At 35.4% G+C, this 26,763-nt stretch overlaps 1 protein-coding gene across 2 annotated transcripts in view; it reads left to right on the forward strand.

Annotated features, from left to right (window-relative positions):
* The window catches only part of Aasdh (Aminoadipate-semialdehyde dehydrogenase), a 76,855-nt gene that overhangs the window by 21,914 nt on the left and 28,178 nt on the right, over positions 1 to 26,763 (forward strand). For both annotated transcript variants that reach the window (XM_081752514.1, XM_081752515.1), the window contains exons 3-6: positions 4,806 to 5,141; positions 11,302 to 12,014; positions 13,652 to 14,077; positions 18,754 to 19,345. In XM_081752514.1, coding sequence (XP_081608640.1) covers positions 4,806 to 5,141; positions 11,302 to 12,014; positions 13,652 to 14,077; positions 18,754 to 19,345 — 2,067 coding nt within the window. The remainder of the gene's footprint in view (positions 1 to 4,805; positions 5,142 to 11,301; positions 12,015 to 13,651; positions 14,078 to 18,753; positions 19,346 to 26,763) is intronic.

Here is a 26,763-nt window from a genome sequence, read left to right on the forward strand (position 1 = left end):
TGTTCAGGGTTATGTTTAAGGCCGTAATTAAATGTTGCTATTCTCAGTACATTCAGTCCCCTATTCGTCTCCCTATTTCATTTTCTTGGACTTACCTTTCAACATTTTTACGCGATTTTATATAACTTCTCTTCTCTTATTTGAATGGAACGCCATCACTGTCTAAAATACTCGAAGCAATTAGTCAAGTATCTACGTAAGTAGGTTCAGTATCGCAGAGCATTTCTCTCGAAAGTTGTAAGTACATGGACTCCCGGTCTTTTAGAACAAATTTATTTTAATCCTTTTTATATCTATGTGCTGCTTGGGGTCCCGGGTTCGATCCCAGCCTCCGCCAAGTGAACTTTGTGGTGGACAAACACCGTGTGCGTGGGTTTTCTCTGGGCTCTCCCGTTTCCTTCCACTTTCTTCATTCCACCATTTCATTCATTACTCATCATCACCTCTCCTTTAGCCTAACCGGCATACGCGTGGGACGTAAAACTGAAAGATTTCATTTCATTTCATTTTATTTTTTATACTGTACCTAGTAAATGCCATACTCAGTAGAGAATATAGTTCATTCTGGAAGCTATTTCCACTATACAAATCGATTTTTTTGTAGAAAGAATTACACAGAAATGAAATTACTTATATAACTGCTTATATCATGTAATTCCGAGAACTTACTGTAATTATACCTATTAAAAGCTATTGCTGTAATACTATAAAAAAGAGAAAGAAAACAAAAATCATTTTAAGTATTTTCCACAAATACACCATTTTCAACAGTGTTGCAAAGTTTATCTGTGTTTATCATATGTCCGGAACGGTTTGGATATCGAAGTGCTGTAAACGGCAAAATAATTTGTACATTCATTGCAAACCACACGAATAACTAGATATGATACTTATCCAAGCATTTTTTCCCCTCGAAATAAAGTCTTTTTAAAAAAAATCAATTTTTCAAGCCCTGGTAAGTTCGTTCCTATTCATTCGAAACAAGCCATACCATGACCATGGTATCCAACGATAAGGTATTTTCGATGTTCATTATCCTGTCCATCTCCGTTGTGCTGCATGTGTGATAGAGGCTTACAAACTTTGGATGTTTGTGATACTATAAAATCCTTAGTTTGCAACACTGAATAATAAATGTAATATTTTAAGTTTTTGTTTGGCATGTTTATTTGAAATATATAATAATCTGGCGTAGTGCCATTTGAAAAAAAGATAACTTTACATTGGGTTGGCAACATTGTTGAGTGTTTTTGTTTAATACGTGTGATGATCCCCTTCTCCTTACAGTTGCTTCGTGCAAAGTTTCGCTTTTCTCCCTCTTTTCATTTCTCAGTTATTATGGTTACACATTATAAATGATGCATCCTATAATGTGTATTGATACTAACAAGATTTTGGAGTTTAACAAATTTATATGACGATCATTGTAGTGTATTTTAATATGTAATTTATTTTAACTTTTTATCAGTGATTAGGTCTAAGCATTTTACATTTTCATCATTAGAATGTAGATAATACTTTCGCAATAATGCAATATCAGTTACACACTCAGAGTATATTCTATTGACAGCTTTTAATGTGAGAAGAAGGGGATACATACGTAAATAAAATAACATACATAGTCGTATTACTATGTATATGATAAAAGTATTAGCTACAATGTGAAGAAAACAATCGTGTTTTCAATTTTAACGGCAGTATCCCTTCGTGTTATTTCCCTGTATTATCATTCAGCTACAGGTTAAATCGTTCGTATTTTTTGGTAAAACAAGCGGACATGGGAAACAAATTACTGTTCCATATTGAAATCCCAACTGAACGCTCTAGTTTTTTCTTCATACTTCTCATCTTACCATCTCATGAAGTTTTCAAGAAAAGAGGCTTATAGTTTAAATTCTTTTGCATTTGTGGTAGCGTTTAACTATTTTCTGGTATACATACTAGTAATATATGGTATACTACTAGTCACCTTGTATTACTAGCACATACATACTGGTATTTATGCAAATAATACAAGATGAATAATAAAACGAATTCATTTTAGTTTCAATACTACTTTCACCTTTCTTTAAAGTTTGTCGAAAGGTTCTAACTAGAGTTGCAAGAGGAAAAGAAACAGTTTTTCTCTGTATCTTTTTTGCCTGATAATTTGTGTGTTTTTTAAATTAATTTTAATGAACAAATAATAATGCGTTCTACCTTAATTTTCTCATTATAACACGATAAAACATTATGTTACTATTTTCTGAAGAAGAAGACATAAGAAGCAAAGACAGAATTGGTTATCCGATAGGAAATAAAAAGACCAAATCGATGGACGCAGTCAATTTTCTGATTCCAACGAATTGTTTGTAGAGCTATTATTGTAATGTTCAGCGCCAAAAAATGTTGTAATAAAAAGATTAGTAGTGTTAGCAGTAAATGATCTGAAAATGTATGCTTTCTTGGAACAGAATCCCTTACAATTTGTACATAAATTTTGGTTAGTGACATATTTTAGGAGGTAAAGACACAGTTTATGTAGGACTATACGCGGAACTTGCGTATTTATATCTATCTATCTGTAGCATTTATTGAAGCTATTAGCATTCTGGAAGAAGAATGTTAAAAATTCTGTCCGCAAGTTTCCAATTTAAAATATATTGGCACGAAATAACAGTAAAGAAAGAAAAATGTCTGTGAATGATGTATGCTTGTTGCCCGATTAAATAAACATCATACATAAAATGACCGTTTATGGTTTTATTTTTCTAAACTGAACTAATATTAGGTTCTAATACAATATGTGAAGCTCACAATAAAGTCTTTTTCCGAACGAGAAACGAGATGTAAACAAAAGTTTATACCAAAACAAACATGTTTTTGTTTCTATTTTTTTAACTTACTAGTTTTTTGCCTGCCAGTTTGAATTTAAGCAACCTGAAGAACACATATGACAATGTGGCTCTCGATAAGGTGGTTAGACAGCCAAAATGACATCTGTGATACGTTGGGGTGTATGTACACTGTACACTTACGGACAATCAATGCAATGGCAATTTGAAAACCACTCAAGATAGCCAGCTCTGGACTCAAGTACTGAATGTTGTAAAGACACTTTCCTAATTTGTAGGCTCTACTACAAGAGAACAAAAGTGGTACTTGAGTAAGAAAATCATGAAAAGCTATTTAAAAATCCGCGTTTTTATTTTAAAATAAGCTTTATTTTTATTTATTATTTATTTATATTTATTTTGTATTTTTTAATTTTTAAAATTTATTTATATATTCATTTTTGCATGTCTAGTGCTAACCCAGGAAAGGGGAGCTAAAGTATGTACAGGATTCTGGAGATTATCGTGTCAGAGGTCCAGACAAAATTCGGTCGAAAATTATGTAAATCTCAAGTTAATCTCTTTGTCCTACTTTGAACTTAATATTATTGAATCGTTCCTGCCCATACGCTAGGACTCCCAAAATGCTTAACATGCTACCCGTTGACTTCAATTTCTGCATCATAGGACGTACAACCGGAAGAGCAGCGAGACTTTTCATTTTATTTTCATTTTTGAATTTCTTCACAGTCTAATGCTGTCCCTGGTGAGAGCTAGTTGAGGAATTCAAGAGTGAGTCTCCATGCAAACACGCAATACCTCAGATATGCTTCCTTATTGGTTGAACTTTCCAGTTACATGTAAAAGAGAAAAACAGCTGTAATGCTACTAATAAGCCATTACAGCTTAATTAAATTAATTACTCAAGCAATCACATAACTTTTATAAGAAAAAAAGGATCGAGACTTGATTGCCCTGTATTAGAAAAACATTTGTATATGAGTTTCATATTATCTGTGTATAGATACTACAAAACTTATATAAAAAGGTTTTCTAATACTGGCTGATGATACGTGTGTATATATATATATATATATATATATATATATATATATATGCGTAAACAACGTGAAAGTAAGCTTAAAGAAGAAATATAGTGAAGAGGAATTAATAGAAACTATTCTTCACTCTGAAATATGACGATGAAAATACATAGTGAATTGGCACATTCACTACGACAGCGACACCACGGATCACACGACGACTAGGGAACAGCAGCGCCACTGCCTCACCGGAAGTGCTATATAATGGAGAGGATTCCACAGACAGATACCAGTCTCGATTGGCTAAATCCCTTACTTGGGCTTGCAGTGGAGCCAACGGTTCCTTCTCCTCCTGGCTTGCAGTGGAACCTTGTGGGAGACTTTACCTCTCTTTCTGCTTGCAGTGGAGCAACGAGAGAATCACAACACGGCCTGGCTTGCAATGAAGCAGAGAGTGTCCTACATTTCCTCACGTAGTTTGCTACTGAGGAATCCTTCCTGAGACCGTCAAGTCAAAGGGACATCCATTCCAACCTTACATTAAAGGATTTACATCATTGTAATATTTCTGTAAAAAATACTGTTCATAGTGGATTTTTATAATAAACCGGTAGTGGAAAAAGATCCCAGACCTATAATTTTACCCTACCAAGTTCTACCTACCGCTATGCAGGAAGAGCGTTACAATAGCAACTTCGTATTTGGAGCCCTCGCCTCAATTTCTGGCATCAACAAAAGTGATTATTTTTTCAGATCTTTTTGTTTTCTTTTGTTCTTTGCGATATAAAGTAGAGGAATACAAATAATACAGGCAAAGTCCTATTAAACAAAGGAAATGATTACTTTAAAGTCAGTTGTTCATTTGATTTTAAAAGAAAAGTCTAGAGAAGCATTTAAAATAACAGCTTCATTATGCATTTCTAACATTGTTTAACCTTGGTCTTTGCAGAATTTTATCCCACGGAGCGGCTTTCACATGCTTCAGTCCAAAGGCAAACACGGAATGGAATTATCATTTATTAAGCAAATTACATATTCGATGGGTGTTTGCGAGGTCACAGGCTGATATTCCAGCTATGTTCACAGCTAATTTGGTAGACGAAATTGATGTTCATGGTGAAATTCTTCTGCTACTGGAAATACTGGACGAATCCTTTGAAGGAATAACAACGACATTTGGCAACGCTGGAATTGCATATGCCATGCAAACATCAGGAACGACAGGACAACCAAAGTTAATTAAAGTCCCACATCGATGCATATTACCAAACATAACTCAGCTAAGGTGAGCGAGAAGTGTTATCATTTTAATTATAGAATTCAAGTGAAATCTTCCCTATCTGTACCCCAAAATTCATATAATGTTCTCTGTATATGACTTTGCTGCCTTATTATGTTTCAAAATTTTCATATTTGTGTTCTATACATTATACGAAGGTTACCGCAAAAATTATGGGAATTTATTCTTTTTTCTTTCTTTACGAAAGTGAAAGCGAAACAAGAAATTTTGAAGTATGTAAATGGAACGTTAGGACATATGTAAACGTCACATGTAAGGAGTTGGATGAACATACGTATCCCCATCAGGATATAGCACGAGGAAAATTAGTACAGCGAAACGCTCTTTTTATATGTGCTACAGACCATACGGCAGCGCGTGTGCAGAATCTTCTAGCGTGGTAGGGATAGGAAGTACTTTAGCATCCATCATATTAGCCAGACTTATCACTTTACGATTTCGACCTTATACCAAAACTGGAGGAGCCATTGTGTGGAACACACGCATGAAACGAGCGATTCGTTTTACTCATTTTTCTCATGCTATATCTTGACATCTTCATCCAGCTCCCTACATGTAACGTTTACATGTGTATTAACCTTCCATGTGCGAGTTGTAGAATTTCTTGTTTCGTTCCCGTTTTCGTAAAACAAAAGAGCTACCGTGACTTTTGCTGTAACCCTCATATGATTATTTTTAAAGTAATAGATTTCTTCATATGTAAATATTGTATTTAATGTGCATATTGTTCTTGAGATTATGTATCCTAAAAATGTACATTCATGTGCATTATGCTAACTGAATAGTGTTTCTAAAATTCTGCAAATATATTCCCTAGTTGATTTTGAGTAACAGCATGTCGTATTCGTTATCGTGTATCAGGGCTTATCAAACGTTTCTTTTTGTCTTACGTTATTTAAATAAGAAAAAGAAGCTGATAATAAGCAGCACCGATGTTAGAAGATTAAATTGAGTAATTGTTCATCATTACTGAATTGAGGAAGATATGACAATGTACTTTTCTGACTAGAAATAGAAGGGCTCAATTGAAACAGATTGGAAACTTTCAATATGTACTAACATACACTGTATCACAAAATCCTACAAATGTCAGTTCGAGAGAGCCTTTAGATAAGCAACCCATTTAGGCGACCGTGCGAACACCGAACAAGTTCCTCTATACTCTCCGCAAGAAAGAACTCTGGTTGTTTTTGTCTTTAAACACATCACGAACCTCATGATCGACAGGAAAACACATACTTCTGGATTTACTTCTATTGATCAAAAATGTATCGGTCACAGGAAGAGATCTGGAGTGTAAGGCGGGTGATCTATAAGATCATAGGAAAAATTAGCAGAGAGTCTGTAATAAACTTATTTGTGCATTATTTTTGGTGTGCCCAGCTCAGACAATCTAATCATTTCATTTTAAAATCTGCTACTTGTAAACAAATAGTGTAACTAATCGTTGTACGTTTTTGCAACGGATATATCAGCAACGAGGCAGACGAAGCAGCCGACGGCTTTGGTCATCGACAGTAGCCAATCATAGTCCTACCTGTGCTTACGTCACTTTGGTAGGTGAGACTCATGTGAGCAGCGGGGACAAAGAGGAAGCTGCGTGACGTAGCTAGCATTAGGCGCCAACACTTTATCAGAAGAGACGCATTCTCCACTCACTGCTGCAAACAATTCATATAAAAATGTAAAGTTTTGCATATCCATTTATATTTTTGTAATCAGGAAACATCCACATTTTCTATTGTTATAGTTTGTCCATGTCATTTGAAGAGATGTAAGTATCGAGCTTAACACCAAATATAATCACTGTTTTATGCGTATCATTGGTGTTATTCTGACCTGGAAATTGTCACCTCGCGTTCTTCATTTTGGTGTGCATGATGGAATATATTGGTATAAACGAATTCTTACTATTTTATGTTCTTTTTCAGTTCAAATAATGCTGAAGTTTATTCTATTCGTAAGTTTAAGGTGGTTGTTAGAATTTTTGCCTCTGTGTGGTTAGCGGTGAAAGAAGCTATTACTTTAGTGATAACGTGACTACCTATTGTAATGCTTACTCTACTTGGATCTTCATCCATAGGGTAAACATCACAAGTCTGCTGTTACGTTGGCAGCGTAAACAGATGACTTATCGTATAGCATAAGCACATTTCACGACACATTCCTCAACCTTTTTAATGTCTCTTCGGAATTTGTGTAAAAATGTAAAATGGCAGAGTAACGTTGAGGAGCTATTCCAACAACAGCGATCCATTGACTTCGTAAAACACTGTCAACTTGACATTGCCTGCCGAAGCAGATGACTTTGCGTTGTTTGGTCTTGGTGTTTCAGCCTTCATTCTTGACTCATCGTCCTTGAAATGTAACAAAGGTTTTATTTCGTCCATGTATTGTCGGCTGAGATGTTCCAGGCATATTCCCATCTGTATGGCTTTGTATTCGTCGGTTGGGTACCGGAGTACCCAATCGGCACATGTTTTCAGATTCCTCAATTTCCTGTGTAGAATATTGTGCCTTGATCTTCAGCTGAGGTTGACAGCTCACGTACGATTATGCGATGATTATCGTTGATCATGATATCCATAGAAGCAGTCTTTATTGATCATAGACACCTGTTCAGGTCGTGGGAAACTCATAATTCACATCCGTCCACCTTAGCACACCGTTTAAACTCTGCTTTGTTTCAAACATGAGTTTCTGTTTATCGTTTGCTCTCAACAAAGATTTCACTTGCCTATGACACACTGCTGTTGCTTCAGCTATACTGTTACTATAACAAACCATGCAGGGTTACCAGCTCTGACTGTTTCAATTGAACAATTATTATAAAATTTGCAATATGAAAAATTAAATAAATATTAACGGTTCAAGTTCATCAGGAAATATGAAGTGATGAACTTTCTTTCTCCAACAGCCACTCAGCATTTCATTCCGGTGTTCATAGCCGCATACAAATGTATTTTTTTCTTTTAATCTTAAAAAATTATCTGACTTTGAAAAATACAAAGATGAATTATGAATTATAAGTCTTCCAATATTTCCACAACCCAAACAGCAAGCACGTGTATACACCGTGATGCATCATAAGTACAGTCAAACTGGCTGAGAAAAATAGTGTGACAAGCGGATCATTTAACACGGAGGCCGCTGCTTCGTCAGTATCTTCAATCAGTTTCTAGTTATAGCGTTCATGAGTGCTCACTCCCCCTCCCCCGTCTGATAGTGAACTGTTACTCTGAGTTCAAATTCGAGCATAACGCTGCGGCACTAACCCGAAACTTTATCATGCGAAAGGGAAAGGTGCAGTGAACCATAGCACGGCAACTTGTTGGTTCCAGAAATTTCTTGCAGGCTGTAAAAATGTCGAAGTTCAGCAAGGTCCGGGTGCCCCAGGGCAACGTACTCTGAAGTCATACGATACGCCATTGAGGAAAATCAACCCTCCAGCACATGATGATTGTCAAAGTAACTCAGCATTTCCCAGTCCACTTTAGTGCATCACTTCTACAAATTTGAGAAAACCATCAGGAGCTGCTGCATTGTGCCGTATGAATTGACCTCAGCTAAGGCCCAGAGGAGAGTGGATGTGTGCCGACAAAAGGGGAAGGGGGTGTTTTTCCGAACTCCGAATGTGCAAAAAACATTGGTGAGCAAGGACTAACTTCCAGAACTGGTCGTCAAACTAAGTCGTTTCGAGCATAAAGTTATTCTCTGTGTGTGGTAGAACTACGAGGGAGTAATTCATTCATTCCTAACGGTCGTACCATCAATACCAACCGTTTTTCCGAACAGTTGAAACGGATGTATGCTGCATTATGCTAAAAATATTTTGAACTGGTAAACCAAAAGCGCGTTTTGTTGTTGCAGGATAACACGAAACCTATTCGGATAAAAAAATACAACATAAAATTAAGGAGCTTGATGGCATCGAACTGCTGCTACACCCAAGATATAGTCCTCATCTTGCCCCTTCGAATTACTACGTGTTTCGGTCCATGACACACTTCCTGAAATCACTGGAAACAGCAGTGATTGACTTCTTTTCCTATAAGGGCAAAAGTGGTATCGCGTGGAATTGACAGGAAGGTCGCTGCAGACAGCCCATCACGAGGGACTAAACTTTGAATGTTAACCTGCTTATTGTTCTGTATGCACTGTATAGTACTGTAATAAATAGAGGTACGTTGTGTACTAGAATATTGTGAGACTTATGATTCACTCGTGTAACTGAGATAACTAATATGAAAATAAATATCAGCTTTTTCTGTGTGTCTATTTCAGAAGGGCAGCTTTCAATAAATGCTGTGGAACTCTTCTGGTAATGAACTATCGATATAGCTCCAAATTTTTACTGTATCACACAGTCCTTCTCACTGCGTCGTAAGTGTGGTACCTCTTAGAGAAATCTGTTGGGTGGGTGTGCCATAATCTCAATTCCCAGTTCGTCGATAGCAGCTTGAGTTGCAGTAGCATAAGTGTTACTAAGGCGTTGTGTTCGTCTACTCACTGTCTGAATACTGAGTCCGCTTTGCTGCAATCCTTCGCAGTTACCCGCACTTACTCTCTGACTTACTCTCTGACAGTTTTCCTCGGTGAAGTAGCATGGTTGAGCAAAATGTCTTGCTTATCGAAGGATATGACCTTACCCGCACTTTTCAGAAGCTTCACCGTAATCTCGGTCTACAATTTATTTTCATTTCACTTAAATTTTCTCTCATTAAACTTAACAGTTCTATTGAAGAAATCCTTGTCACATATGCTGCAATTCCACACATATTACGTCTGAACCCCGTTTCACATGTTGCCATCACTGAGCACATGCGGTTGCTGCAATTCTCGTATACCACAACCTGTTTCGTACACAGTGTCATCAAAGAAACGCAACGGGAACCTGCATTACAACTGCAGTTTTCAAGATGGCGATTCTTCAGTCTTACTTTCATGGTAGTAATCTCTTTTGAGGTCGTGAATGAGAATTTAGCGCGGTTTCCATACTGTCACTGTACAAAATTTCTTGTGACAGTCGAAGTCAAGTTATTCTTATCATTTCGTATGTTTCCGTAATGGTCTTTAGTATAAAATAAAATTTAGTAACTATCTTTTGCTCCTGTTTTATATCCATGTTTGATGCCATTTGTGTTTAGTTCATGCCTTGTAATTTAACACCTAATTACCTTAAACACCTAGGGATTACTTTACAAACACATGTAACCAGTTATAGGTATAATTATTTAAGTATATGAATTGACACATGTTCATAATAATTTGTAAACGTGCTCTTCTATTTACTGCGTCCAATATTTAGTGTATGATTAGCTGTATTATTTCGATGCTCCCTACCACCTTCGTCAGCAGATCTCGACAAACCACAAAAATACCTTCCAACACAAATAATTGAAAAAAGATTTTCGTCAATCCAACAAACAGATAAAGAAGAAGGAACACTGAAAAGCATCTCAGTTATAGTGCTACTTCGTAATAAGTTGGCTAAGTATTATATAATGCAAACACCTATATGTTTTCAAAAGTTAAAGAAGTGTGTAATCATCGAAGTTAATGTACAATTAACGGTTAATTGTAGATGCTTTTACTTGAGATTTAAGGTTGTAACATCATTTTCACAAATGCATGTTATAAGTAGGCAAGATTTCTACAAACTAGCACAAAATTATAATAAAAACTTCCAAAAGAAAAAAATTCTAGTGCAAAAAAAAAAAAAAAAAAACCATTATTATATTAATACATTTTTTGACCTCGTCATGTTTACTGTGCAAAATAGTACAAAGTTGAGTTGGACATGGGTTTCCCATATATGCTGAGGAAGGTTTCAGCGAACACCGAAACAGTACAGTTAATAGTACATTAAATATTGAACGCAATAAATATAGTGTATAGTTACAGGCATGTAGTTATACTGCTATGCAGCAACCATTATATCCTTTTTTTTTTTTTTCATTTGCTTTTAATGGGATCAGTCTCATTGTTTCTTGTATGTTCCTCTTTGAACAATATATAGTTAAACACTGTAGAAAATTATTTGTATTATATCATTGAACGTTAATTTATGAAATCAAACTAATACAACTAATGGAATATAACTAATAGTATAGAATATAACTAATATGGCATTTCTTCTTTTAAGATCCATTTTCCAGGTTCACCCAACTGATACAGTTTTTCTTTCCTCTCCTCCAACATTTGATCCAAGTATTGTGGAAGTCTTCATCAGTCTTAGCACTGGAGCTTCACTTCTTATTGTACCTCAGGCCCTAAAGGCAGCTTACGAAATCCTTCCAAAACTACTTTTCGAAAGAAATAATGTAACCATTCTTCAAGCCACGCCCTCTCTCATCGCTCGGTTTGGTGTGAGTCAGATGAAATATAATATACTTGGCGAAAGTTCGTCTTTACGAGTTTTGGCTCTTGGTGGAGAGTGCTGCCCAAGTGTGGATGTTCTTCTTAGATGGAAGCACAAAGAAAACAAAACTTCACTTTTTAATCTGTATGGCATAAGCGAAGTTTCATGCTGGGCCTCTGTGGAAAAAATTGATCTCGACCAGTCATTTCAGTCGTCGTCACTGAAGGATGGATGTAAAACTTCAGACAATAAACTCGGAGATCAAAGTGATACATCGACGCACATGAATGACCAGAATGACAGAGAACAACAGTTGAAGAGAAACGAAACAGGTGGAGAACAAAACTACGAAAATCGCTCGGAAGATTCAACCGTTCAACCAGCAGATAAACTTCAGCGGGATGTCCCTTTAGGGGTTCCTTTAGAAGATACATTGATGGAAGTACGTAATCCAGCTGGAGAAGCCATTGCTGAAGGAGAAGGCGAAATGTATATTGGTAAGAGCAATGTTTTTATTCTTATTTTTTTAATTATTATTATTATTTATTTACTTTTCATTCTGTGTATAAGTTTCATATAGATAAGTCAGTTTTGCAAGTCTTCAGTGTTATGACCAATAAATTCATTAGATGGGGAAAACGTGTAAGAAATATTTTTGTGGGTCTCTTGTAGCCGAAAGATAGCGCGGCTAGTTAGGCTTCCATTTATTTTTGTACGGGAATCCTTGGGTGTATAGGCTTTCTTGCGGTTTTCCGGCACTCTCATTCCATCAATTCTCTTATCATCATACACTTGTATTTTCATCTGTTTGCTTTACCTTGCAGCCATATAAACGAAAAATACTAAACTATAGATCTTCCTTCATTACATTTTCTTTGTGGTGGGTTGAATTATTTCAATACCCAGCCATAGCTTCTAAAATTCCCTATGCATGTGTCACACTATTTCGAAACATTGTTAATTATACTCATATGTGTATATAGGAGTTTGTTTATAATGTTTGTACTTCTCTTTTGTAGGAGAGTTAAAAATATGCATTTTTGAACCGTGTTTATAAGGACCTTTGCTGATTACTTTACTGTTGATTTCTTGCCATTAATTTGTTGTTGGAGAATACTTACTAAATTTTGCTGTTGAGCATATAGTTCAAATCTTAAAAAGCTTACCTTGTTGCCCGACTGCCGCTCGCGTGTAGAACATCATTTTACACTATATTTCAATTTTCGCTGCAACCATTTTCAAGCGCAGGCGAGATGGAACCTAGAATATATTTATGATTACATTATTATATCACTCCAAATCTCCTAAATAGAAAAAAAAAGAAAAAGAAAAAGAAAAAAAGTCAGTCCGCGGTACATTCGTGTCAGTTCCATCCAATACTCCTGAGTTTTTATGCAAACAAACAACTTCGTAACCTCAAGTAACCACTTTCTAATGTCCACCGCTGTTGCTTAAATCCATTTACGGGCTTGCAAAATTGTACAATAAATATCACTTACCCTTTGTTCACTCATGCAATTATTATAAAAGAAAAAAACAATAGTGTCAATGTTAGCTAGGTTAAGTCTGGTTAATTATAGGAACAAAGGTGTGAGTAATCAAGTGTGACTATTGCACAAAGGTGCTTTCGAACATACAAATGACTCAGTTGACATTGTTATCGCCCTGAGTGCACAAGAGGTAAGGAATATTTATTCTACAATTTTGCCCGTAAACTGGTTTAAACAACTAACAGTGGTGGGCATTAGTGACAGAAATTAAGGTAACATGTTTGTCTGCATAAAAACTCAGAACTATTGAATAGAATTGACAGGAGATACCGTGGAATACTCGTTGCCGATTTTATGTATTTATACATATTTACAGGTTTTGGAGTGATATAATGATTTGATCATAAATAGATTCCGGTTTGCGTCACGCCTACGCTTGAAAATAGTTCCAGAGAGAATTGAAATATAGTGTAAAATGATACTCTAAGCATGAGCAGTAGTTGGGGGTACAAGATAAGATTTTTTGAGTTATTGTTCAAGAAATTGCACTCACTGTGTATCGCACAAATATATGAATGTAAGTATTTAAGTCATAAGATCAGCTTGCTTCTGTGCTAATAGTAATCATTCCTCTGTTATTCTAGGGAGCAACGATAGAATATGTTTTATTGATGACGAAGATCAAATTCCATTCCGACCTGTATTTAGAGCAACTGGTGATATAGTGAGGGTATGCAAAGGCAGGTACTTTTATGTCGGTAGAAAGGACAGCATTATCAAAAGGGCAGGCCAGAAAGTTAGTTTGAGCCAGTTGGAAATCGTGGCGTCCTCCCACGTTGGTGTAAACATTTGCAGCGCTGTGTGTGATAAGTATGGAAGGCTAGGATTGTTTGTCGTCTTGGAGTCATCATACGACATGGTGTCACAGAACAAAAAGTCATTAGAAAGTCCAGTTCATGTGGAGGAGTCAATGCTACGCGAATTACGACAGTTTCTCATGCAGAGACTTCCTTCTGTTCTATTGCCAGATGTCATATTTATCCAGCCGTCTCTTCCTCTAACTAGTCATGGTAAGTGTTTGCTGTTACGATTTCACAATGTTGTAGCTGCTTTAAGTAGTCTTACTTTCATAGAAACAGATTCCTTGATTAATTTTAATTCTATTTCAGGATCAATGGAAATGAATTTATCCATTGTATGTGATTCCGTATATGTGGATCGAAAATTGTAGTTTTCATAGCAAGAAAGTGATAAATTAGTTACATATTGGCCTGGAATGTAGGAAACCTCGAACATAATACGACCTGAAATTTTTGAGATAATTTTAATGGAAAATGAAAGCACCCAGTATAAAATATTATGATATCCACTTTCAAAAAATTATGGAAAATGAAAGCACCCAGTATAAAATATGATATCCACTTTCAAAAAATTATATAATGGAAAGCTTAAAGCTCATTTAAATTTCAATCCCAGTCTTTACCTTCTTCTCCTGTTAGTTATCACTGCGTATACAGTATTCTAATGGAATACTCTGATCGATTTGAATAGCCCGTCGAGGAGGAGGTCATTAATGTAGCGGAAACCTGCCACAGAGATTTATGGATATGGTATTAACGGACTGATATGAGAAATTCAAGGCAATACTAGGTAAAACGCTGGTGATGAAATATGTATTCATTTCATTTTCAATGAGGACAAGGCTGGAGTAGAATCAAGAAACGTAGTTGATATTCGTAAGTAGCATTCTAAGAATAATAATAATAATAATAATAATAATAATAATAATAATAATAATAATAATAATAAAAATAATAAAAATAAGAAATGAATTTATCAGGAATTCACCGAGCCAAAAAGTGTCAGAGAAAGAGTAGAAATAAAGTCACGCTACGCTGATACGGGCATATACAAAGAATGAAAGAAGAATGTTTACTTAATATATTTCTACATGTGAGAATGAGAGAAAAATGGCCATAAAAAGACCAGGAAATAAGTGACGGAATGAAATATGTATATATGAGTGTGAAAAGGATGAAAACAAGATAGGAAGAGTTTCAGAATGAAAGGTTGTGGAGCAAAAGAAGTTGTTGCAGAGACATCATATACACCCAGTTGAAATTTGCTGAAATTTGGAATTAATGATGACGATATCCCATAAATGATACGTTGTGTAATGTTATATCTAATAATATATTTTTTGACGGAGCGAGTGTGTTGGGAAGAAAAATAAGTTTAGTGGAGTATTAAAGTGTGAATTAAGTGGGTAGAGAATTTTATATTTTTCTGTCCTTTATTATTATTATTATTATTATTATTATTATTATTATTATTATTATTATTATTATTATTATTATTATTATTATTATTATTATTATTTGTATATTATACTTTAGTGTATTTATTTTGTTTTATTATATCTAGCATTCTGAAGTTAAGTAGTTTTATAACTCATTAACTCTGTGGTGAAGGTATATTACTTCAAAAACAGAAGTGCATCGTCCTGTCCTCTGTCAACCCACTTCATTCAGGATTAGTACCTTCCCAAGACGTTATTATCTTCTTTCCTTCAATTTGGCTTATCCAAAAGCTTCCGAATCGGAACTACTGTATATAAACTTTGTGCATTTCTCCTTTTCGCTTGGTGTGTCTCATTAGTCTATGCGTCGATTTCAGAATTCTTATGATAATCAAGCACATATATATAAAAAGAGAGAAAGAAGAAAAACACTCACACTCAAACTTATAAGCTAGAATATGAAATTGTTTTTCCCGTGTTTTAATTACATTTTTTGTTTTTAAATAAATAAGAAAGAAAGTGGTGAAGTTCTTTAGAAACCCACATATGAAACACGTCCAGAAAATAAGTGTATTAGATTTTTGTAGGTTTCAAAAAGTTTATTTAAAACAAAACTTTTACATGATTACATCAGCATACATGCGAACTACTTTTCCACGTAGTTGCCATCCCTCTCGATGCACTTAGTGAGACATTTTTATGATTTGGTCAAAGAAATCTCCCGCCACCTCTTTTGCTCAATTTTTTATCTCCACCTTCACTTCCTCGTCATTTGAAAAGTTTTTCCTACCCATATACTTCTTCAGGGAGTGAACATATGATAGTCTGAAGGCGCCAGGTCAGGAGAATGCGCGAATCAGTTAAAATCGACAGTCTTCTACTCCTGTGCTCATCGTGCACATCATTACGACCGTTTTTAAATTCACGACGTCATTTAAACAAAACTCGTACGATTATAGTTTCTTCACCATAAACTGATTTGATCTCGTTAAAAACTTCAGACGAAGATTTTCCCTTCATAACGATAACGCTGCAAATTCCGCACTTGACGGCAGATTTTATAGACATTTTTCACGAAAGACGCTACTGTGACCACAGTTTTGGTCGTACTGGCGCGTGATTGGGCTCGATGGAAAGGGTAAGAGCGCTTCACGGTGATGTGACCATCATAGTGATAACAAATTCCCCGTTCCCGCAAGAGCTCTAGTACACTTATTTTGTGGACGTGCATCGTACTTAGAATTAAGTCAAATAAAGGCGAGTCTTCTTTTGCCTATATGAGATCATTCTTGCAAGATGAAAGCCGGCATCAGTGGTGTGGTCCTGTAATTCATTTCTCCCTTTGAGACAAGATAGTGTGGTGAGAGAAGGCTTATATTGTGAGGATAGATCTTGCATGATGGTCTGTACACCCGCCACTGGACTTAATTCAAGCCTCAGTCATGGTGTGGAGTCCACGTTAATAGTAGTCTCGTCCTGCATAACCTCTGTGTTGTTTAAGGGTGCAAAGCACATCCTCTAGGGCCACAACATGAAAATATTCTACCCATGTTTTAAGTAAAGCCTTTTTTTATCAAATAAATAAAGACAAGACAGATTTTTTGCTTCTGGTTGGTTAAATGGTGAAGTCCAGGATTATGTTTACAGCTTTATCCATACAGTTTTCAACGAACTTAAAAAGTTCGTTACTGAATTCTCTGGCTGTGGGGTTTGTATTTTGTATTTGCGAATTTTTCAATTTCGAGCTCTCCATTCGATAGAGCATCATAAACTATGTGAGGAAGTGATGGAATTTCTCGCGCCACTCGTACCATTTCCGAGATATTGGCCGAAAAAAGAAGAAGTTCCGATTTCGGAAGATTTAAGGAGCCACATCTCGGGAACCATAAGTCATAGAGAGATAACACTGGTGTTGGACAATACTTATGAGGATGGTGAACATTTTGGTACCAAAATAGTAACCAGTGGCCACTGGCCAACTGGCGACCGTTCCCCAGATATTGTCCAAAAAAGTTCGGATTTTGGGAGATTTAAGGAGCCATATCTCGGAAACCGTAAATCGTACAGATAAGTTATTTTGCGAATTTTTGAATTTTAATTCCTCCATTTTGAACATGTGTCTTCGTAAAACAACATATCGTAGAACGTTTTAACATTCCTCCTTCCTATAAACTAAACACTTTCTCATCACTCCCGATTATACGCTTCCAGAAGTCTTGTGGCTTGTTGATGTGCGTCCTTGCGAACTCTAAGCGAGCATGTCTATTTGCATCTGTTAGTTTGACCTGCAAAGCAGAACAAATAATATGAATAGTTATTATATATAAATCCTCTATTTATAAGTGACAAATAGTTTACTATCTTTGGTTTGTTTTTTATAATTGTAAATTGCTGTAGATAATAAACAATTCTTTTTATTAAGTTCGTTTTGGCAATGCTGTTGGAGCATTCTCAACTATTTTTCTGATTTAAGTCTGTTTCCGAAAAACCCTTACTAACAAGACATTTAATACAGTGAAACCTCTCTAAAGCGGACAGCCGTGGGGAATCAAAAATTGTCCGCTATAGAGAGGTGTCCGTCTTAGAGAGGTTTCAATATTTTCTTACGTAAATTAATAAACAAGGTAATATGCAATTAGAAAAAATATTTTTGCATGAATCACGTATTTATAAATATTTCCAAAATGTTACTGGACCTGCATTATTTTGCGCCATCCAATTCGAGGCACAACATGGGAATAAGATGTTATAGTTCTCTGCACTTTACAGTTAGCGCTACTTACTACGTTTTCGGTGTGTTGTTTTAATTCGTGAGTTAATTGCAATTCAGTAATGACTTTTTTTAAAGACAATATGCGTACCCGTGGTCAAAAATACCAAACTTGTCTTCTGCCTGGTTAGAGATTCCAGCGGGACAGTAGAATGATGTGTCATTCAAAACAGTGGACAACTATCAATCACTTTTGTTTCTGAAACAGAGTGAGTGGGAGTGGTAAGCAAGAAAAGGACATAAGGGTGTCGTGAAATAGAGACCCTTCCTCTGGGTTGCTGAACAGACAGTTGAGGAGGCAAAATGTTGTCACACCCACATGTTCTTCCTTGGTGACGTACGTATGAATTACTAAAAGTGTATTTTTACTGCACTTTCCAACTTGTTTCTACAGAAGATGTCCGTAATACGGAGGTAAATAATACCTATAAAATACAAGAAAGACTATCCGTGTCCGTACTAGAGAGTGTCCGCTTTAGGGAGGTTTGCCAAAATGTTTTTTCCTATTACAATGTTTGGGGATTACAAAATATGTCCGTTATGGGAGGTGTCCGTTAGTAGAGGTTTCAGTGTACTAGTAACTATACTTTCATTGATTAAGGTTTAATGAGAACATCAGCATCGTGTAGTTATACTTTACAATTGCACAGGAAATAATATAACATTTTGTATTACAGGTAAAATTGATAAGTTTGAACTGAAATCATTGCTGGACAACTCATCAGGAACTAGAAAAAGACAGTTTGTCTCGTTCGATCCTCAGAAAGTGTTCATCATAGTTGCAGATCTCTGGATGAAATACGTAAAAGTAAGCTCAGCTCCGTTGTATGAGGACAATTTTTTGTTGTGCGGTGGAGACTCATTTCTCGCAGTTCAGTTGGGTTCAGATATCGAAGCGGCTGTTGGGTGCGTGTGTTTGTCGTTAGTGGATAAAATTCTCAATGGAACTTTCAAGGATGTTTGTGATTGTGTGTGTGAAAGTCTTTCGATGAACTCGGTGACTTTACTTGATTACAAAAGACCGAGGATACAAAGTGAATACGCGGAGAACGAAAAGTTGTCTAGGCTGTCAACGTTTAAAGTCAATGAAGGGAAACAAGCCAGTGATTTGTGGATGGCGTGTTGTCGAGGGAAAAGTATGGTTAGTCCGTTTTGTGGAAATTTAACAACAGTCGTCAAAAGTATGGACAACGTATATGTGAAAATTCATTGGAAGTTTAATCTAAGTAAGTGTATTGATGCTTCTCCACTACTTCTTCATTATGGAAGGTAAGCTGTCCATATTTGGACCATCTGATTGTTGTGCCTCATACGTATGTGTATGTGAAGATTGTGTGTGTATATGCGTGAAAGTTTACTCTTTAAATCTCCAAGTATGTTTTGTTTTTGTGATTATTTGCTGGAGCATGATATTGTGTCGTTTTAATTAGCAGTAGAGCGCTTAAAGATGATTCTGGATAGATTTTTTTTTGTCTTATTATATGTGAAAGCATTGATTCATTGATGTCAATAGTTTCTTATCATAAGCTTTGGTGCTAATAATATTTATATAATGTATTCATATGTATGTGTATATTAAGCTCAGGATCACAAAAGGCAGAAAGATTTAAAAAATTCATTTGGAAGTAAGATAGAACACAAAAATTAAATCTGATGGCTTTATAATGAAGTTGTACTAAGTTAGTCTATCATCTGCTGATCAAATATAACAGTAATTCTCTTCTTTTGAAAACCGAAAGGTCAATCTTACAAAGATCATCCCTCGGAAATGTGAACGTGATAATCTTTGAGAGTATGATGTCTGAAAATGTGGATTATCTATACAAGTTATTGAACTACGAATATTATTCCTTAATAAAGAATACTGCTCCACTTACGTTATTCGCTTGGTTTGCTGTTTAGACTTAATAATCTATAATCTCTTAAATGATTAGAAAAAAAGCGTTGACTTAATAATCTATAATCTCTTAAATGATTAGAAAAAAAGCGTGAATCCTTGACATCACATGTTACGTTCTGCTATTCCAGTATGCACGCTACACTTTGTGATACAAATGTAGCTTGCTGTATTTACAGATCACTTCATTGCCTGTGCAGTAGAAAAGTGATAAATGAGAAAAAGAAAAGCGAAAACTTATACATCACAGACCGTTGTTCTTTTTCCCGGTGTATTGCGCATTATTTTCATGTCATAATTTCGCAAAATCTTATTCACATTGTTTGTATATATACATTAATGATAACATGGGTAAAAACGGTATTGCAAAATTTTTTCGCTGTATATGATAGTAGACGAAATAACTGATTTTATATGTGCAAATTCTTAGACACTGGGTTATCTATAAGCATAACAGGAGTTGTGCAGTCTCAGTGAACGAGTACCGACTTCAAGAATGATAGAATTTATGGTTGTACAGAGAGCGGATTCGGTATCGTTATGATTAACGCGTTCTGGTGGTGGCAGTAAGCCGGAAAGGCCAGGTTCGAATAGCAGTCCAGTCATGCTTTTTTCGTTATAGTTGGGAATCTGCAAATTAAACAACGCTTGAACCACTTACAAACGTTTTCTTTCTTTTCCTCCCCCTTCCCTTTATATCTATTTACGGAACCAATTTAAACAAAAATTTCAAATTCATCTCTTAAATCATGACTGTTAGAACTCAGTTTTAGTGTAGTGCGTATGTGTAATGTCTAGAGTTCTCTTTCGTGTATTATTAAGAAAACAAAATATACGGTTCTATATTCAGTAATGTGTAAATTTCAATTCTTAAGTTTTCAGTAAAATTGATTCGAGATAAAGTATCATAGGGTCAGTGAAGGTAATTATGAGACAGGTTTCACAACTTTTCCATGTTACTCAGCTTACACTAGTTTTGAAAGCAGCTAAACTAGGCAACAGTTTATGGTGCCAATAGAGTAACAGTTTGCTGCCAAGAAATTTCCTGTCATCTCATAAGTTGATGAGTAAATGTCAAATTTGTGCAGTCTCATAATTTCCCTCCAAAAGGGTAATTATGAGACACTTGTTGTCCCCAGCTTTCTTAACATATTTTATATAAAAGTAGGCAATATGTATCTCTCTTCGGAAATCCTGTAAGTATTTTGCTGTAATTGTAAGATTTTTTGCGTAATTTTGTTCCTTATTAATCTAAGTCGACTAATAGTATTATACCGACATAATTTGTAAGGTAATTATGCCTTCACATAAAAACTTATACGACATGTCATTTTACGAAGTGAAGACACAAAATATTATGCCGCCCATTGAGAAACGTATATAGGCCTATAGAATATATGAATTCAACACAAATTTCAGTCGTTTCCGACGTTTTATTTTTCACCTCACCCCCACCCTCTGCCAATGGATCTTTAATGGAAATATAACGTCATTTGGTGCGTTACTATTCATTTCACCGACACCGAAAACTCGATTACACACTAATATCGGTTTTGCATTATTTTTACATATTACTCCTTCGAACTCCCAGAAAAAAAAAATATATATATATAGAAGCCTACCAAGCTTGGTTGAAATTGCTTCAGACGTTCCAGAATTACGCTAAAATATACATTCATACACACATTAAACTATATATACATACAGATGTACGAGCAACGCGTTCAGCGTTACCCCTGTAAATTCCCAATTCAGCAAACATACCTGAACTTGGGATTAAATGTCATTGCAATTATAACCTAATAGCTTAGCGAATCAGAAAACTATGCATTCGGCACAAGTGTCTGTCATTCAAGTCATTTTATTTTTCACCGCTTCTCATCTCCCATGTCGATAGAGGCTGAACTTGGACTTTAACGCTATCGAAGTGTGATTATTAATCTCTACAGCACCAAGGACTTGGATTTGACACGAATATTAGTCATTTAAGGTTATGTTTATATGTCAACCCCTTCCCACTTCCCTAGGTGTGCTAGTGGGAGTTAAACGTAGACTTAAATGGTATAGCAAGTATCACCAATCAACTTAGGGATCCCGAAAACTATATGTTCGACATTGATATCGGTCGTTTTTGATTATTTTTTTCGTGACACCATTTCCTCTTTCAAGGGTACTAATGAGGGCTGAACTTGGATTTAAACGGTATCGGGGTTGTCGCTATTCATCTCAGAGATTCCGAAAACTATGGACTCTACACCAATATTGGTCATTTTCGATCATTTTGTTACCCCTTCTCATTCTCTCTGTTGTGGTGGACAAACACCGTGCTCGTGGGTTTTCTCGGGGTTCTCCCGTTTCCTTCCACTTTCTTCATTCCACCATTTCACTCATCTCTCATCTTCACCGTCTCCTTTAGCCTAACCGGCATAATCGTGGGACGTAAAACTTAAAGATTTCATTTCATTTTTTCCTTCTCATTCTCACTAGCTGTGCTACAGAATTTTACCCCCACTCGGGACTGAGCTTGTCTTAATGGGCATTGGAACTGCCGTCAGGCAACTTAGGGACCCCGAAAGCTATGAATTGGACACTAATATCGGTCATTTTAAATTATTTTTACATGTTATCATCCCCTCCCCCTTGAAGCTAAGGGGGCAGAATTTAGATTTAAACGACATCAGGAGTTTCAGTTTTTATTTCAGCGACTCTGAAAACTACGGATTCGACACTAATTTTGCCCATTTACGATCATTTTACGTGTCACTCCTCCTGCTTCCCTCTCTAGATGTGCTAGAGGGTCTTATCCCTACTGAGGGCTGAATGTGGACTTCAATGGTATTGTAATTGTTAGCAATCAACTTAGGGGCCCCGAAAACTATAGATTCGATACTAATGTTGGTCGTTTTCTATTAGTTTTACACGTCACCATCTGTCCTCTTTCAGGGGTGTTGATGGGGACTGAACTTGGACGTAAACTGCATATGGAGTGTCACTATTCAGCTCAGGAAGCCCGCAAAGTATAGATTCGTTGCTAATATTAGTCGTTTTCGATCATTTTATATGCCACCCCTCCTACTCCTCCCTAGATATAGAGTGTTACTCTACTGGGGGCTGAACTTAGACTTAAAGGGCATCGGAACTGTCACCAATCAGTTTATGGGCACCGAAAACTATGGATTGACACTAATATCGGTCGCTATCACTTATTTTAATGTTTTCCCCTTCTTCTCTCCTCCTAGGTGTATTAGGAGGGGTCTTAATCTCACAGCCTTAACTGTTTTCCAAACTGTAAGGAATATGTTCGTGTTTGGCTGTAGGCGTTCTAGATTTATGCTGGAACATACATACACACGTATACATTTTATATATGTATATTAAGATACCTATGCGATATTACAACTTTTATACTATTTTAAAAAATAAATTTGAAAAATAAACTTACTTATATAATTCCAATTTAGAATTTAGGAATGATATAACCGCACAATTTAAATATTCCTATGCTTCTTTTTAACATAAAGTTTATACGTTATCCTAATTCAGGAGTATACATTGATCTTTAATGTAGTAAATTTGCATTAGTATAGGGAAGCGTAATGTGTACTCTAGAATAGAAGAACGTGGAATTCTTTAGTTACTTTTGGCCTTTCAAATTATTATTAAAAAAAAAAAAAAAAAAAAAAAAAGATCATATTTATATTCGTATATCAGTCAGTCAAGTATTATTCTTAGTAGATCAAGTTGTTCAACCGTTATTAAGTTCATAATATTCTTGTTGATGTTCGTAAGATTGGTATTTCTTTTTTTAAAAATCACTGCCATTTCCTGTGAGCATTAACAAGATGACAATTTATATGAAAAATAGAGGAATTAAGCGATTTTTTCACTCTTTCAATTTCTTGGTTTAGTTAAAGTCTGTCATGAAGTCAACAGCTTTTAATTTTAAATAGAATATGTATTCATGTCATACTCGCTAATTCAGTCTTGGCTTTTGGGTGGGTGGGGGCTTTGTCGTGATAATCACAAAAGCTAAACACTTAAAAATGTTAAGTTATTGTAATTGTTTACAATTGGCTGAGAACAGTAGAGGTAATAATTTATCCCAATTTTTTCTAAGTGGTTTTTATTACTTGCATTCATTATGCAATTAAGATAAATGTCTTCATTGTTTAACTTAAATGGTTCAGTAAAGACAGAGTTAATGTCATCCAATAAATAATAAAACGTTGCAAAAAAAAAAAAAGTTGTGAACATAATTATGTCTAGGGCTTGTGATTGTCCGACCGCACGTAAATATAAATTTAATCCTTCGTGAAACTGATAATGATATTGTAATCAATTGTCGAAATTATTTAGAATAAGTCTTTCGAAAACTCTGAAACGTGTTCACTTAATTCTAATGGGTAATTTATATGTCGAGTTTTATTTTCCGAACTTCTGGGATTTGTGAAATACTCTATTGTTACCAAATATGTGAACCTCTTTTATAACCTTAGAATACGTGTTTCCGAAAAATTCATGTTTATCTCGTACTTTCGTGACAGAATGAATTTTCTGTGCAAATTTTGTTTCTACCTGTGGTAGTGTGGCTTGGGCGTTGATAAATGAGTCTTTTTTATATAATAGTATAGATCAGTGATAGTTAATTTATAACGCTCCGCAGGCCAAATCATAAAGAGAACTATGCTTGGAGGGTTGGGCCATTTTTGTTCTTCCCTTCTATCCTTCCCCTCTCATAAAGTACTTTTCGTCAATGTGCATAAATCGTGCATTTTCTTAATCTTCGTTTTGCTGTGCTGTTAATCTTGTACCATGTCTCCAGGCTAATTACTACTTTAGCTACGAACTCTTGAAAGTTGCTAAATGAAATCTGATTTATTCTAAAATCCGGTCCGGTACCAATGGGCTTACCTTACAGAATGGGCTAAATAACCAGAAGGGTTAAAAAAAAAGTGAGTAAAAATCAAGTATATGTTCAAATACATTGTGATGGCCGGCTACACTCTTTCTGTTAACATGGCGTTAAAAAAAATAAATCATACATCATTTATTCATCGACCAATCATAGCTAGCCATATCCACTTCAAATCATATATATAAACTGTTCCTGTATATGGTCTTTTTCATACTGACCCTTAACCGTCGGATTACCAACGTGAGGCTACTTTGTGCCCCTTGTTGTCGTTTCTTTAAAATTGTAAGAAAATATGTTATTGTTCAACATGTTTAGCTAAAGCGTATACCTTACGCTGGTTCAAATTGAACGTTAGTGTCTCATGAATTTGTGGTTTTAAGTGGGTGGGCACAAAGTACCCATCCCTCCCGTTGATAGATGTGACTGTCATTTAGAAGTGTCGTAGATGGCAGCAAAATAAATAGCTGTTAGTCTTATCCTATGTACTGTACTGTTCACTTCAGTCTCTGAGAGTTTTATGAGAGTTTGTAATTTGTTTCCTTTGCAAGATATATTTTATCTTAACAGGCTCGCACAAAATGAACCCCTTCCCCCCGTTGGTAATCCTCGTTACAAAAAATACATAGGTAGTGCAAGGATTAAGATAAGAATAAAGTCTGTTCTCGAAATATTGGACAATGAGCACATTAGCTGGTAATATTTCGAGAACAGTTATTTGCATCACGACACTAGAAAACCTTCAGCTTCTAAATCATGCATTTTTCAGTTTCACTAGCGGGTCGGATGAAACATATTTGCGCCGATCCGCAAACCGCTATTTTGCATCACTAGTGTTGATTTAAGTAAGAGTGTTCCTTTATTTGTTATTACTTCCTGCAATACCCTACATTCTGATCCATTTTTCTAAATGCTACTTCGTAAGCGATGTAGTGTAAAAGTCACCGAAATTATTAGCTATTAAAACTAAAATAGATCAGAACATTCTAAATTTATACAGTTTATCATATCCTTATAAACTACATTAAAGGATTGCTATTTTGCAAGACAAATTATTTGTGTGAAGTAATTGTAGGAATAATTTGTAATGTGCTCGCTCTTAAAAATTAGCCAGATCTTGATACTAATTGTGTGCTTACTTGTCTTGTAAGCAATAATAATGAAACATAATAGTTAGAAAATAGGAATTTTGTTTCAAATTAAGAATGTTTGATTGATTGCCGAAAGTTAATTTTCATCAAATATGAAGCTTTTCGATCAGAATTGAACTCTGGAAAAGCCTGTAGCATCTACCAAATGTTGCGTATTTTCATAATTTTATTATAATAAATTGTTATAATTTTAAATGTCGACAGAAAGGGTTTTTTTCAAGTTTCGGAGATTTTTCTAAGCATAGGCCCATTAATTTTACTGTGTTTCCAAGAGCCAAAAAAGATAATTTATAGGGTGAGAGAAAAATTTGTTTTAAAGTATCTATTTAGGAGTAAAGTAGTAACTATGATTTCTATACTCTGATTTAGGAGTAAAGTAGTAACTATAATTTCTATTCACTCTTTTTTATTTTATTTTATTTTATTTATTTTTCAATCCATTGTTGCTGATGTAAAAGATCAACAGTGGATGATATCCTTTGCCACGTTAATCTGTTTAGGATTCTTATTACTCATTCCTAACATTCTAACTGGTATTATCTTCCCATTTTTTGATTGTAGAATATACCTTCCGCATTGTAAATTCTATACATTCTGGGTGTATTTCTCATACTAATGACATATCCCGCTTATCTTAGACATATTATTTAGAGTGATTCGTTGGCTCTGATAGAACGCTCATCTCTAGCGTGAGGACAGGGTAGAGTGCTTACCTCTGGTGCATAGA

The sequence above is a fragment of the Thermobia domestica genome, chromosome 3 (genome assembly GCF_964235325.1).
Source record: "Thermobia domestica chromosome 3, izTheDome1.hap1.1, whole genome shotgun sequence".
Taxonomy (NCBI): Eukaryota; Metazoa; Arthropoda; class Insecta; order Zygentoma; family Lepismatidae; genus Thermobia; species Thermobia domestica.